At 42.6% G+C, this 14,015-nt stretch overlaps 1 protein-coding gene across 1 annotated transcript in view; it reads right to left on the bottom strand.

The window, feature by feature from the left end:
• Positions 1 to 12,121: 12,121 nt before the first annotated feature.
• Positions 12,122 to 14,015, bottom strand: part of EXOC2 (exocyst complex component 2) — a 121,578-nt gene continuing 119,684 nt past the window's right edge. Inside the window, exon 27 of the mRNA XM_009326446.1 lies at positions 12,122 to 13,550. Coding sequence (XP_009324721.1) covers positions 13,457 to 13,550 — 94 coding nt within the window. The 3' untranslated portion in view covers positions 12,122 to 13,456. The remainder of the gene's footprint in view (positions 13,551 to 14,015) is intronic.

Below are 14,015 nucleotides of genomic sequence, written 5' to 3'. Positions count from 1 at the left end.
AAGTTAAGAATTATCGGCACTGGACTTGTCTGTGTGGTGTTTGTGTGCCTGGGTATGTGGTTCCCTTAGCTTAAGGAGACAGAATTGGAAGGGAGATCAAACTCAAGCAACAAGATGTGACTACATTATATTGGACCCTTTGGCTGTAGCCTGCTGCTTCAGCTTGTAGACGTACTCTAAGTGGCTGTCCTCGTGATTAGGCCTCATCCAGTATGTCCCCAGTATGCTCCAGGCACTTGTTCCTCCACTGCTCTTTGGCTCCTCCTGGATCTCATTTCCCCTCCTTTATCTCCTGCCTTTGTTTCTCTCTGCTGTTGGTCCCCGGCTCCTTTGAGCCCAATCTCATACTCCCCACTCCCAGTCCCAGCAAGCTGGTGAGGGCACGTGGAGCCATTTCTCTCACTGTTTTCAACTTTTGCTTCCCTGTCCCGTCACCACCAACTCTAAGGCACAGTTTCTCCCTCTTGTCTTTCATCCCTAGTCCCACCCCAAGCCACCTCTGCCCTCCCCTCCCCCTCCAGCTCCTTCTGCTTTGCCACAGGCAGTGCTGGGGCTCAGGCTGCTGCTGCCTGGTGCCACTGGGGCTCATGGTGGTGGGACCTTTCTCCCGGGTGAGACCCCAACAAGCCCCAGCCCCTGGGCTGCAACATTAAGTTTCACACAGGGTGGCGCAAGTGCAGACCTCAGGGGGCTCACGGGGAGCTGTGAGACTGGAATAAAGCTAAGGAGGATTTTTTTTAGCCGTCCAGCTTTAGCAAGTGCTTGTGAGCAAGATGATTTATCTCTTCGGAGGCTTATAACTTGGCAAAATTTCGATGGAGGTTTTTTGCAGGCAAGCGGCACGTTCCTGACACACAAGCCAAAATCCTGCCACATTTCAAGTCCTTTTTCCAAAGCCTGGGGGAATGAAGAAAAGGTCACCAAATTTCTTGAAGCTGGGAGGGGGGGGGAAGCATATTTTCTTCTAGCTAAATGATCAGCAACCACTTAAAATTTCCAGGCAGAGAAAATATACTGGGGCAGACTCCAACCTGGGATATTTTAGCCCAAATAGCTGTCATTTGACAAAATTACAAGCAATCGTAATTAGGAAGCAACAGGCAACTGCTGGATTTGCTGGTGCCCCATTAAAATACGCCTTTTACATTTTTCAAAGAATGAAAGCTGCTGTGCAGGTGTATTTGCTATGGTTGGGAAGAAGTAGCACTCTGTTTTTCTTCCCCCACCTCCTTTTTTCTGAATGAAAGTGTTTTACAAACGAAAAATGAGGTTTCCTGAAATGAAGGGCTGCCTTTTATTCTGAGCTGGCTTCCATGAAATGTATTTGAGAGCCTCTCGTCTTTATGTCTGAACTTGCTGAGGGGTGACAAGCGACTGTCCCGTCTGGGTCAGCTTGGCCGAGCGAGTGGCTGGGCTGGGCAGAGTCCCATGGACCTTGCAGGGCATCTGAGGAGGTTCTGGGAATCCCCAGGAAAAGGCTTGCCACACTCTTCATTGCCTGCCCTCACATTTGGAGTCCAACCCCACGTATCTCCGCTTCTCCTCCTCGGGGCCAGCGGGGTGCCCTGGGAGGCACAGGCTGCAGGAGGGCTGCCTCCCCATCACACGACAGGGCTCCAATCCCAGCCAGTGCACCATCCTGCTGACGTCCCGGGGAAAGGCTTGGCTGCCTGGGCAGCATCACCCGCCCCACCTGGGCACCGAAGGGTTCAGTTTCCCCAAGCCGGAGCGGGGAAGGTGTCCCTGGACTGCTCACCAGGGATGACCAGCACTTGCCCTGATGACTCGCTTTCCCGCATGCTTTCTGACTCATCTCCATCACTTTCCTCCAGCTCTTTTCTCTCTCTCTTTATCTTCAGTAACCTCCCTTTTTTGCCCTAGTCCTTCTTTTCTCCTTCATTGCTACAGCCTGGAGCACCGCCGGGAAAGGTGGGAAGCAGTAAGGATGTGCAACAAATCCCGTCCCTGTAGAATGAGAAAGCACAAGCACCTCCAGACATACAGCCTGACCTGCACAGCGCCCACAGGCAAGTTACAGAGAGAGGAAGCATCGGGCACGTGTTGGAGGCTGTGGGCCAAGGCCATTGTGACTTTATCTAGGAAGAGCCGATACACATGAGGGGAGGCTCTGACATGGGACCGGCAGCTCCCCAGTACGCTTAGCTGTAGTCGGTCATACAGCGAGCACCAAAACTCAGCCCCACAAGGAAAAAGCAATGCGACTGTATATGATAAACTGTTACATGCAGTTCTTTGCGTAGGTTAGGATAATAGTCTAAATGGCACGCGAGCATAGGAGGAAAAACTTGTAGCTGTTCACTCTCTAACGTTAACCTGTGGACTCACTGCCACAAAGTATTGCTGAGGCAATAGTTCAGCAGAAAAATTAAAAGCCTGGTGGGTCAACCTCTTTCCCCTCATCCATAGCTCTGATGGGAAAAGCACAGCAGTGCAGAAGAGGAAAAACCATCTTGATGCAATCTTGTGCGGACATTAAGAACTGCAGGGATGCTGTAGTGAAATCTTCTGCCAGGTAGGCAGGAAGGACAGGCTATGGCCCGTAAAGCTGGAGCACTTATGCCACATAACAGATCTCATTAAACAGATTCCCTTTTGCCAGAGAGAAAATCTTCACTACACTGAAGTTAAGACTGAAATAATATATTGGTGAGAAGTGCAAATTTAAAAAAAAAGAAAAGCATTGACACTGCAAAATCCTCCTCAAGTAACACCCCCCCTCCAATAAATCAAATACATAAACAATCCCTTCCCAATAAAAGTCCAAACAAACCAAACAAACTGAAAACAAATGAAGCACAAAACCCAAAAGGACTGACCAGCCCCAAAACTCTGACAAAAGGACAGCAATTGGGTTTCAGTGGAACATGGTGAATTGAGTAGATGAAAACCCAAACAAAATGCAGATATGGGAATTGGGAAAAAACAAAAAACCAAGATGACGAACAGAAGGAAACAAATGCCTGGAGCATCATTCCAAAAAGCCTAACATTTTGTGGTGTGACAAGTCACTTCAGATGATGCTCCACCAGCCCCATGCAGCTTTGTTCCCCTCCCCTCTCTCTGCAGCACGATAAAAGCACAGGAAGGATGTTCGATGGCAGATTGGCCATCAGCCACTTTCAAAGGGGAGTCATTTAGTGAGATTCACTCATACTTGTATTAGCTGAAACAAAAAAAAAATGAACAACATTGGTAAAGCAACCAGACTGATCTTGCAAACACACTTCATCTTGGACGTGGCTGATGGGAAAAACACTCTGTTATAGAGAATGTAACATTATGAATACTGATAACACCTCCCAGCAAGCCTCAAACACCTATTTCCAGATGAGTGTTTACCACCACGTGGTCAGTGAGGGCTGACCATATTGTGTACAAGTCTGATTATTACAGCCCTAGTGTTGTATTGGTTTTACTTTTCTTTAAATATAGGCGCTTATGAGGGGGAAGGGGGGCTTTTGACTCGCCCTTCATTTCTGTAGCACACTGGAGCTGTCATGCTTAGACCAAAATCCGTGAGCTGTTCAACCCAAAGTGGTCAACCTGATAAAAAAGGCTCCCCAGAAAGGCTGAACCATTTTTAACGATGAATGTTTATCACCTACTATCCTTGGTAAAAGCTAGCTAGTCAGGCTTAAGGTCGTAAGAGATAGCAATAACCCACAGTATTTCTTCAGTTATTTGAGTGATATGTTGCTCCCCGGAAAAGTTGAGAAAGCTTTTGAAGCCTGGATAACTTTTCATTCATGAGAACTGGCAGGTTTTTTTCTTTGTTTTTGGGGCTTTTTTTTTTCCTTTCTTTTTTCCTTTTAAGTCTGTCTTGCAGATAAAACTTGACACAATTCACCACTGGCAGGAAACCTTGGAGGGTGGTGCTGGGTAGAGCAGAGGCCCAGGGCTTTGCATATCTCACTTCCATGCCTGCCGCTGGCACTGACTCACCCGCTGGTTGGAGGTGAGTCACCTGCCTGCTCCATACCTCCTGGGGAGACTGTGGCATACCTGGTGGGACAGCTCTCCTATTTAAGATAGCTAGCGCCAGGCATGTGATTTTGGGTTTACCGAAGCCGATGGGTGGTGTCCATTGGCTTTCACAGGTTCTGGTGTTCGTCCCTGCAAACCACATCAGAAGTCAGAGATCAAAGGCCCAGGGTGCTACTAGAAGCTACGCTGGATTTGTAAATTGAGTTTTCAATATGCTCATGGATTGCACACGAGGGTCTCGGTTGAGTTTGAGCAATGCTGCCTTCACTGAAGCTTCAAAAGCTTGCCGTGTGTTAGCCAACCAGAAGTACCATGACTTTGCTCAAGAAGGACTTCCAGGTTTATGTCTCTGCTCTGGCATCAATGCATGTGATCACAGGGGAGGCACTGAGGCTGATCTCATGTCAGGAGGGGAGCCTTGGGCACTTCGTCCCATCTCAAGCAGGGCTGCTCTCAGCCCATCCAGCTCTGGACCATATGTTCCTCGTCTCTGGTCCCTGCCCTCTTCCTTGTGCCAGCCCTTGTGTTTTGGCAATCATCTGCTCAGCAATCTGATGCAATTGATGATGAATTTGAGACGAAGGTGGAGGGCCAGGCCAGGGTAGCGATGCAGCAGTCTCACACTCCTCGGAGCCATGTGTTGAAGTGTTGTGTCCAACTTGGCAATGCCTCAGCTCCTGTTGTGGTTTAACCTCAGCCGGCAAGTGAGCACCACACAGACGCTTGCTCACTCCCCCCCCCACCCCCGGTGGGATGGGGGAGAGAGTAAAACTGAGAAAACTTGTGGCTTGAGATAAGAACAGTTTAATACTTGAAATAAAATAATAACAATAATAATAAAAGAATATACAAAGCAAGTGATGCACAATGCAGTTGCTCACCACCCGCTGACTGATGCCCAGCCAGTCCCTGAGCAGCGGCCCCCCCGCCCAGCTTTCCCCAGTTCATGTACTGAGCATGACGTCACATGGTATGGAATGTCCCTTTGGCCAGTTTGGGTCAGCTGTCCTGGCTGTGCCCCCTCCCAGCTCCTTGTGCACCTCCAGCCTTCTCAGTCGGTAGAGCATGGGGAGCTGAAAAGTCCTTGACTAGTGTAAGCACTGCTTAGCAACAACTAAAACATCGGTGTGTTATCAACATTGTTCTCATCTTAAATCCCAAACACAGCACTGTACCAGCTACTAGGAAGGAAATTAACTCTATCCCAGCTGAAACCAGAACAGTCCTACAGCAGAATCCACTTCTAACACCTTAAGGAAAGCACCTCAACAAGGTGTCTCAAGAGCACATAAGCTGCATGAAGAGGCACCCACATGAGTTGTTAGAAGTCAGAAGTTCATCGTTAAACATTCCTTAGCCACAACACTTCAGCAGTCTTCAAAACTGAAATGTAGGTCTTTCCCTGTCCTTAGTTCTCACTTTAGGCAACCAAACACCACTTTGCTCCTTCTTTCTGACCACAGAAATCTCAAATTCCTTCCTGCACAGCTTAAACCATGGGGGTGGGGACTCCCTACCTCAGCACAGCCTACAGCAGAGGAGCTATGACGTAGCTGTGAAAGGCAAGGGAAGACACAAATCCAGAGGCCCTCTTCCTGGGAGGATACTCTACCCAGGGTCTTGTCTTGAAGACCCAGACTGTGTCATCTATGTGGAGCTCCTGGCTGTAGGAGGGCACAGGAGGAGTTCAACCCGAGGGCTGCAGTTACGTTTCAGGTGTGAGCAGGATGCCTGTAGTTAATCAGCAGTACTCAACTGCAGGCAGCTGCAGGCAGGCACACACACTCCCCCTGCAAACGCGATGGTAACCAGGCGCGTGCCTGCCATGTTTAGGAGGTGCAGGTACAGGCAAGGAGATGCAGTGTTGCACTCCTGCTCTTCAGCCGCTGGTTTTTGCCTACATCCCATCTGCGGTGCCAAAATCTGCTTGTGAAGCTGGGCATATAATATTATGGGCTCGGTGCTGGAAAAGTAAATACACGAGTTCTGATGTGCTATGAAAAGGGTCCCCAGGGACATTCAGGAGGCTGGACTGAAGTATGATAGGATTAACACAGTTCAGATGGGTCTGCGTAGTGAGTGCTCTTAGGAGAAAAATACATACATACAGAACGTATTGTACTGGGACACAGGGTTCCGAGGCAGAGGAGTTTATCGAGGTTCAAAAAGAGATTCAACATTCACATATGCGGGACCCTCAGAAAAATTGTATATTTTGCTCATGAACTAATCCATGAACCACCCGGGTTTGTAAAGCGGTCACTGATTACGTGAGCTAGAAATCAGCTTTCCCATTTGACGCGACACTTAAATAATTGCCCATAAAGGATAACCTGGGCAATGCTGCTGCACAAGGGTAAAACGTGCCTGTGAGAGATATCTTCCTCGGAGATTGTACCAGGATTAGGCCAGTTGCGTTGCTGACTTTGGAAGTTTCAAAACATAGAAGAGATTTTATCCTTGTGAGACAGAAAATTTTGCTGGGGTTTGTTTTATCCAGTTTTGTAGCATTTTAATTATTACAGAGAAACATCTCGCCTTCTGCACCGAGGTATCACCTTCTCTTGCTCTCCGGCATCAGTGGGCAGAGATGTCTGAAGAGACGTGGATGGAGATTCCCTTCCCTGCGCAGGCTGTACCCAAGGCGGTTACAACAGGTGCCTACCAACATTTTTTACCCCAATGGTTCAGAGCTCTCTGGTCTCTATTAATTTATTTTCAAATCTATGTCTGCCCATATTTATGTCAGGTTCTAAAAACAAGTAGCACCGTTAACATTTTGAATTTTAATTATCTACTGAATATCTAAAAAGATAAGCTGGAAGGGGAAGCCCCCCTGCGAGCAGAAGTACGATCTAGTTAAATGAGTGAAATTTATCAGAAAAAATGAGTAATGAGCGGTGAGGAAGACTGTCTCATTTTGCTAATTTTACTTTATAAATTATCTGATTTGACATTCTGTGCTAAAAATCTGCTTATGAACCAAGAAAAGCGAGGGATGTACTCCACTTGGTTGAAGCAGAATCTGTGGCCACAAAAATTTTGCTGCTTTAGTACTGCAGCATGAAACCCCCTACCACCGAAACAAAGACTGTCATGGTTGTTTCTAGATCACCATGTATCTAGAAATAGCTAGGTATGCTGGGCTTCAGGTTTGAGTCTATGCAGAGCCTCCTGGTTATCTGCAGTCACATCACAACTGCATTAATTTCACTGCACAGGTGTCATAACGCACAGAAGCGCTAAGCAAAGTTGTCCTTCCCCTTATCTGCACCCCGAAGTCCATTTCAGGAATGAAGGAAAAGTAATCCTTAATCCTTAACTTGTATTTAATGTATTTTTAATGAGCTATATTGAGACTATCAGCCCATTTTATTTAGGCGCTTTTGCCTGGGACTGGCAATGAACTTTTAATACTAAAGTTATTTCAGAAGGAAGAGGCAAAAGGGTGCCAAAATAGGCTATAAAACTAAGCATGTGTTAATAGCATCTGTTACAAATAAGGCTGGATTCCACTTTCCATTGTCTTCTTTTTCCTCAAGTTGTTTAAATTTTCCAATTCAAAAGGAATTTGGCTGAAGATTTCCCTTACTTGGTCTTGACCTCAAGGAGGGCTGCTTGCAGAAGAGTTGTACAAAAACTATTACAAGCCTTTAAATAGTGAGGGCGCAAGAGAAAAGTAACACAGACGTATTCTTGGATGTTCAGACTAGAAAAAATTAGGTGCAAGAAAGGACCCTCCCCCAGTCACCCCCATTTGATCACAAAAATAAACCACAGCAGATCTGTTAGTGCGGCTACTCCAAAAGCAGCAAGTTTCCCTCGCTGCTCCATGCAATGATAAATGTCGCAAACTGTGTCATTTAAGTTACTCACCAACACACATTATTTTAAGGGACTTCAAGGGTGCACTGATGACTCTCCAAATGAAAGCCCCCTTGGGCTGTCAAGTAATACTGAAAGAAGTATATAGTTTATATGATAAACACCTTGTTCTGAAATAAGTATACCATTTTGGACATGCTCTCTTAATATCTTCATTAAAGACAAGCTTTTAGACCTCTGAAGCTTAAACAGCACAAAGAGAAAGGGAGCTGAATCGCACAAATCTCCTCCTTAACCTACGGCAGCACTATATAAAAACAGAACTTAAAAAAGGCGTAGACAGAAATGGCTATCATGTTCCCTAATGAAATTGTGTTCCCCGTTATTTCCAGGTTTCCCTTTTATTTCATGCCAAAAACACTCCAGTAGGTACTGTAAAGTCAGAAAACAAGGTGTCAACCACATGAAGCCAAAACACTTACACAGAACACAGCTTGTGCAAAATTATTTTTGCCTATAATTAACCATGTAGTTTTTTTGTTTCCTTTAACAATGCTTAAAGAAACAATGTTTTGTGTTAATGCTGCAGAAGCAGTCTTAACGCTACAAACATCCTAATGTGTGCACACTTAATACTAACATCTAATACAGAAGAACAGAAAACTGCTAATGAGGACATAGCAGGTAAATTGAACCATCTCTTTATGAGTATATGGACAGGCTGGAATGTAACTAGGGGTAAGTGTTCGAGCAGGATTTGTTTGTTTTGTTTGTTTTTCTTTCCTTCAATTGTAAACCCACCAGATTGTCTCCTAAAAATTTTTTAAACAAATTTACAAGTTACAATGATTTTTATTTTCTTGTTTTGGATAAGGGTTGTCACCCAGAACTCCTCCAGGTACACGGCTAGGCCAGAGACGCCAAAAGACCGAAGTCCTCTGTGAAGTCTATCATCGTGTTTAACAAATCCCCAAATATTTCAACCTACCTGGAAACCTGCCTAATTCAAAACATATTTGTGTCTTACTAGTTAAATAACGCATGTGCTGTTGCCTGTTTTGACAGTAGTCACAGCCTATTACGAACTCCTGACTGATGCTAAAATTTTAAGTGCCGCACAGGAACTACAATTCCTAACAGCCAGAAAGAGCCTGCAGATGTGTTACACCTCAGGGGTCCCTCTTTCTGTCCCAGGATAAGATGCACCCGATCAATCAGATCCAGAGAGCCGAAGCTTTACGATGTTAAAGATCCAGATCTGAATTTCGAACCTCAGCAGGAGCACTGCATTCATTTTTCAGTTTCAGTGTATTCTGATGAGGTTAAGGATCTTTTCCTTCTAATTTTTAGAGATGGTATAGACTGAAAAGAGCAAAATAGCAGTATGTTTATAGTGTGTAAAAGATGTAAACCCCCTCATTGCTGGTGAGTCCAGACACCTATTTGGACACAAAGATCGGTATTTGCATCCATTGATACAATCAATATTGTATCAATTAACATTCTCAGGAAAATCACAGCGCTTCAGGAGTATTTTAGCAGGACCGATCCAAAGAAGTTGGCTGGAGTTGACTTAAATATGGTCTGGCAGCAGGTTTGGAAGTATAAATCCCCTGTGTAGCATCATCGCTGATGATCGTGTGTCACCATGGCAAAAGATTCTTGTCTTAATGTTTCCTTCTTCGCAAGGCCAAAATTGGAAATAGGAAATTGCAATCTTCTACCTTCTCTTGGATTAGAAACAGAAAGTGCCCATCACTACATTTGAAGTTAAAAAGGAGTTAAATTTGTGAACGTTTTTTATGACTTTTTATGATTTTTTATTTTTTTCCTAGGGCTTTGCCTAGCCAAGTGTTAAGACATTCGCAGGCGAGGGACTCTCTGCGTGTCATTGAGTAGGCTCAGCAGTCAAAGAGCTCCATGAAATTCTTCTATCATCATAATTTTTTTTAAACATTAATCGCCATTACACCTTCCTTTGTATCAACAATCAGTTCTTCTTGTTTCTTTCTGAACATATGTAAGAGTATTTTTAACTAAAGTAGAATCAGAATAAGCAATAACTGAATTTATCTGTCTTTCAGCTCCATGTTCTGTACAGTATTACACTAGTTTTTATGGCTCTATTCTATCCGCATCTCTCTACTTACCCATACAGCCACAGAAACATGCTATTACTTCAGAAGTGTTTCCTTAGTTCCAGATGACAAAAGGCTGTCTGGGAAGAAAGAAAAAAAAAAAAAAAAAAAAAAAAAATCTCACCTTCAACAGAAAGCACCCTCTCTTCAGGGAGATGCAATAGCTTTGGCAAAAGTTGGGAGGCTGGACCTACTTTTACAAGCCAACGGTCACACGTTATGGCTGCAGCCAAAAGTGCCCCGACAAAGCACAACTCTGCAGCGCTCACAGCACGCGCTTCTCATTTCCTTCTCCGTCGCCATACGGTGACGTTAAACTGGTTGGAGACCTGGGTCTTTTTATGCAACTAGAGGAAGATGCAAGGGGTTTAAGCCCATGAAATACAACTTCCCTGATCCTCAAAAGACAGGCACGTCTGCCCAACATTTGAAGGAGATCTTCTGAGCACGTAGTCTCATGTCTATTCATATGCTTGAAATTCAGCACATGCATGAAACTCAGCAGGACTATGGCTCTGTTTGTATTTTTTTAAACTAAGTGGCTTTTTAAAAGCTGTAGGAAGGTGTTTAACTTTGACAATGATGCACTGAGCACACTTCATAAACATATTTTCTAAAGAATATAAATAAAAAAAATGTTTCATGCTACTTATTTGATTAACACCCAGGCACGTAATGAATTTTTCCCTATTTTTTCCATCATTTTACTGGGGGATTTAAATATTTTTTCTGTGTCCCCCCCTCCCATTACATTGATACAGCTTTTTTAATTACTTTTATTTGCTTTTTATTACTTCTTTGCCTACCTCCTGAACTGCTCATGACTATTCAAAATAAATGTTCAAAATACAATAATAGGAGAATGCCTCAACATCTCCAGAGGCTGAATATCTCAACACAGCATATTACGGTTGAATTTTCCTATAAGTCTTTACCTACTTTTAGCAAGATATATTTTACAGCCTTATTACTTCCTAAATTTTTCTCTTAAATGAGAAGTAAAGCTCTCCAGGTTTTTATTTCATTTTTTTCCAGTCTGTATTGATTTTTACATTTTTCTAGATGTTCAAAGTTCATGTAATAATTCACTTTATTTTCTCTCGTACCTTTTTCAGCATTTACCTTTGCTTTAAATGTCAGAGCCTTTCACTTCTGTTACTTTGATTTCCTTGCTGCCTCTCTTTTCTCTGCAAGCCCTAACTGATTGTGTATTTTGGTGTGGTCTCCCCATCTTCTTCCACTTCCAATTATTTTTTTTAAAGCTCATTGTATCTTTGCAAAAAAACCTGTTCAAAAACCACACTGACAACTTCTTGGTTTTTTTGTAGTCTTCTTTTCAGAGGAACTGCAGCTTGCTGTATGTTGGCTGTGAAGCCTCGGCAGTCCCAACTCACCTTCCACGCAAAGGGATTCCAATACATCCTGTTGCGGCATGCTGCTCACTGACTTCCTTAATTCCACCAAGTGGATTTATTGAAATCCAGTGCCCTGACTTGACTGCGAGCATTTATTTCATACCAGGTTGAATTCAAGTAATATTTTGATCCCTTACACATTATTCTCTTTTTTGCTGTCAGCGACATGCTCTGAAGTGTTACTTCAGAAAGGCAACTAAAGACAAAACATCTGACTTCAGGTTTTAAAGACAAGCAACAAGCTGTTGCAACAGAAGATGAGTAAGAGAATGATATTACAATAAAGAGATGCCTGAATATATATTAATTCAGTACAGATGATAAAATAAGTTTTCAATACTTAGGCACATGTCTGATACAAATGTAGAAAATGCAGACTGATAAAATTCACAAAGAAATCACATTTCTTGGAAAGTGAGGAATTCAAGAAGAGCTTATGACCATCTTTCTTAATATTTTATTATTCTGAAGCTAAATCCTTTACAGACTGAGCTAACTGGATGACTATTTCAGTTAATACCAGCAGCTGAGGCTATGACCAGCTTAGAATGAACAACATCTAACAAAACAACATTGCTCCAGGTGTTTAACAATTCTCCCTGAAAGCCAATAATGACATATATTTGAAGTTTCAAACTTCCATTCAACATGCTATTACTACTTACACACAATTTCTTTTTTTACGAGTAAATACATGTGCATCAAGTTGTTTCTTCAGTATTTTTAAAGCGTGTAACTGAACTGGCAAGAGAAAACAGTTGACATTAAACATAGTTTGAAAACTCAGTGCACTGTTTCTGAAAAGTCCCACTCAAAAGGACTGTAAATACAGGAAGAATATATTATTACCACATTATTTACTTGCAAGTCATGGTTTCAGTTATAAAATTAAACCCACTCCTCACCCCCCAAAACAAGACCACTTTCTATTAGTTGCTCTCTTGTTATAGCTTCCTGCATCTTATATCAAGTCCCAAAATGAAAGTCAGTGTCAAATCTTCCCTGTTGGGAAGACGGTTCTTGATCTTTGTGTAACTGTATCTTAATGGCAGCAAAATTGTTCTTTCCTCCTGAATCCCTATTCTCCTCCACACTAATTCAATAACTGGTGGTGAAAAGAGGACTGACTAACAAGTGGGAAGAGGAAGACAGTGGTAGTAAGCCTGTAAAGCACAAGAAAAGACAAGAAGAGTAAGAAGGAAGCAGCAAAACCAATGACATATTGTGCTCCTCCTTACTTCTGACTGTGCGAGAGACTATTAACTATTCTGCTCCTTAACACCAAAGAATATTACTTGAATGTTTTTTTAAAAAACTTCTACTAATCTTATAAACTCGGAGAGCTTTTCTGTTAGTTGCCAATGAAAGGAGAGCTTATTTCAAATGTGAAGGTTATCATCAATATTCCAATAGACGGGAGAAACAAAAGAGGCAGGAACATGTTTAATTAAAAAAGAAGGAAAAAAATAAAAGCCTCCCAAGAAACCAGACTTACGGCCACTAAAACTGTAGATGATAACAGAAAAAAGAGTGATAATTTTTAAATGCAAAAGAATCAGTGTCCTTCTCCATGTTGTATCTGAACACTTATTAGTCAGCTGTATGTAGTAATGTTTATTACGTACTTCTTAATACTTTACAGAAGTTGAGTCTTCCAGTCACTTACATCAGTATCACTCAACATCTAGAAAGTAACAGATTAATTTAAGGTGACATTTGCTAGAAATACATTTCAATGTATTTTTAACAAATGAAACTGAGATTGCAGCATGCCAATGAATATTTCTTGATGAACATACAGCCAAGAAGAGTGTCTGTGAACAAAATGGGCTTAATCCCCTCCACAGAATGAAATACAGTAGACAGAAAACCATTTTATCAAGGTATTTATGACCAGAAGTCTCACTCAGCAGGATACCCCATACCATCACTCAAAGAGTTGTATCTCACAATTTCTTTTTCAGTGAAATTCCTTTTGTTTTCTTCAGAGTCTTCAAAGGAATTGAAGTACAGAAAAAAATGGGTGACGTTTAAGCATATGTGTCTTTTGAGTTGCCTGCATTGTGTCGTTGTCTATGTTTTCACCATTGCTGATGAAGAAGCTTGAAAACAGGTCAGCTGCAAGTGCATGCTGCTTTTAAATTTGTTTAGTAACTCTTCTAGTAACCTGTAAAAGGAAAACAGTTACAACTTTGGCAGATTCTGAAAAGGGAACAATTACCGAAAGTTTTGGCTAGTCTGTCTGTGACTTCAAGTACATTGTCTGCTTAAAGGGCCTAAAATTGGATCTATTCAAATGTCTGAATATTACAGATATTAGAAGTATACCAAGTGTGTCAGGATGATCTGTGGCCAGAGGAGGACTTAGCCACAGAGGTTTTATCAAGGTGATAAAATAGCCCTTTATATGGCTTTCCTTCCAGATAAAGATCATCATCTTGAGAGAAACATATTTGCAAAACACAGTGACAAAAGGACTGGTAGAGAGCATGATAAGATAATTCTGTAAGGAAAATCCAGAAACTGCCAGACAATGTACCATAAAACCCGTATCCCTTATCAAGGCTATGGCTTTTCATGTGTAGCTGACCTGCAAGTTTCAGTTCTCAAACTTGTCTTTGGAAGGTATTTC

Source organism: Pygoscelis adeliae, unplaced genomic scaffold (assembly GCF_000699105.1).
Source record: "Pygoscelis adeliae isolate BGI_AS28 unplaced genomic scaffold, ASM69910v1 Scaffold186, whole genome shotgun sequence".
In the NCBI taxonomy this organism is placed as follows: Eukaryota; Metazoa; Chordata; class Aves; order Sphenisciformes; family Spheniscidae; genus Pygoscelis; species Pygoscelis adeliae.
This window is presented reverse-complemented; position numbering and strand designations above follow the sequence as displayed.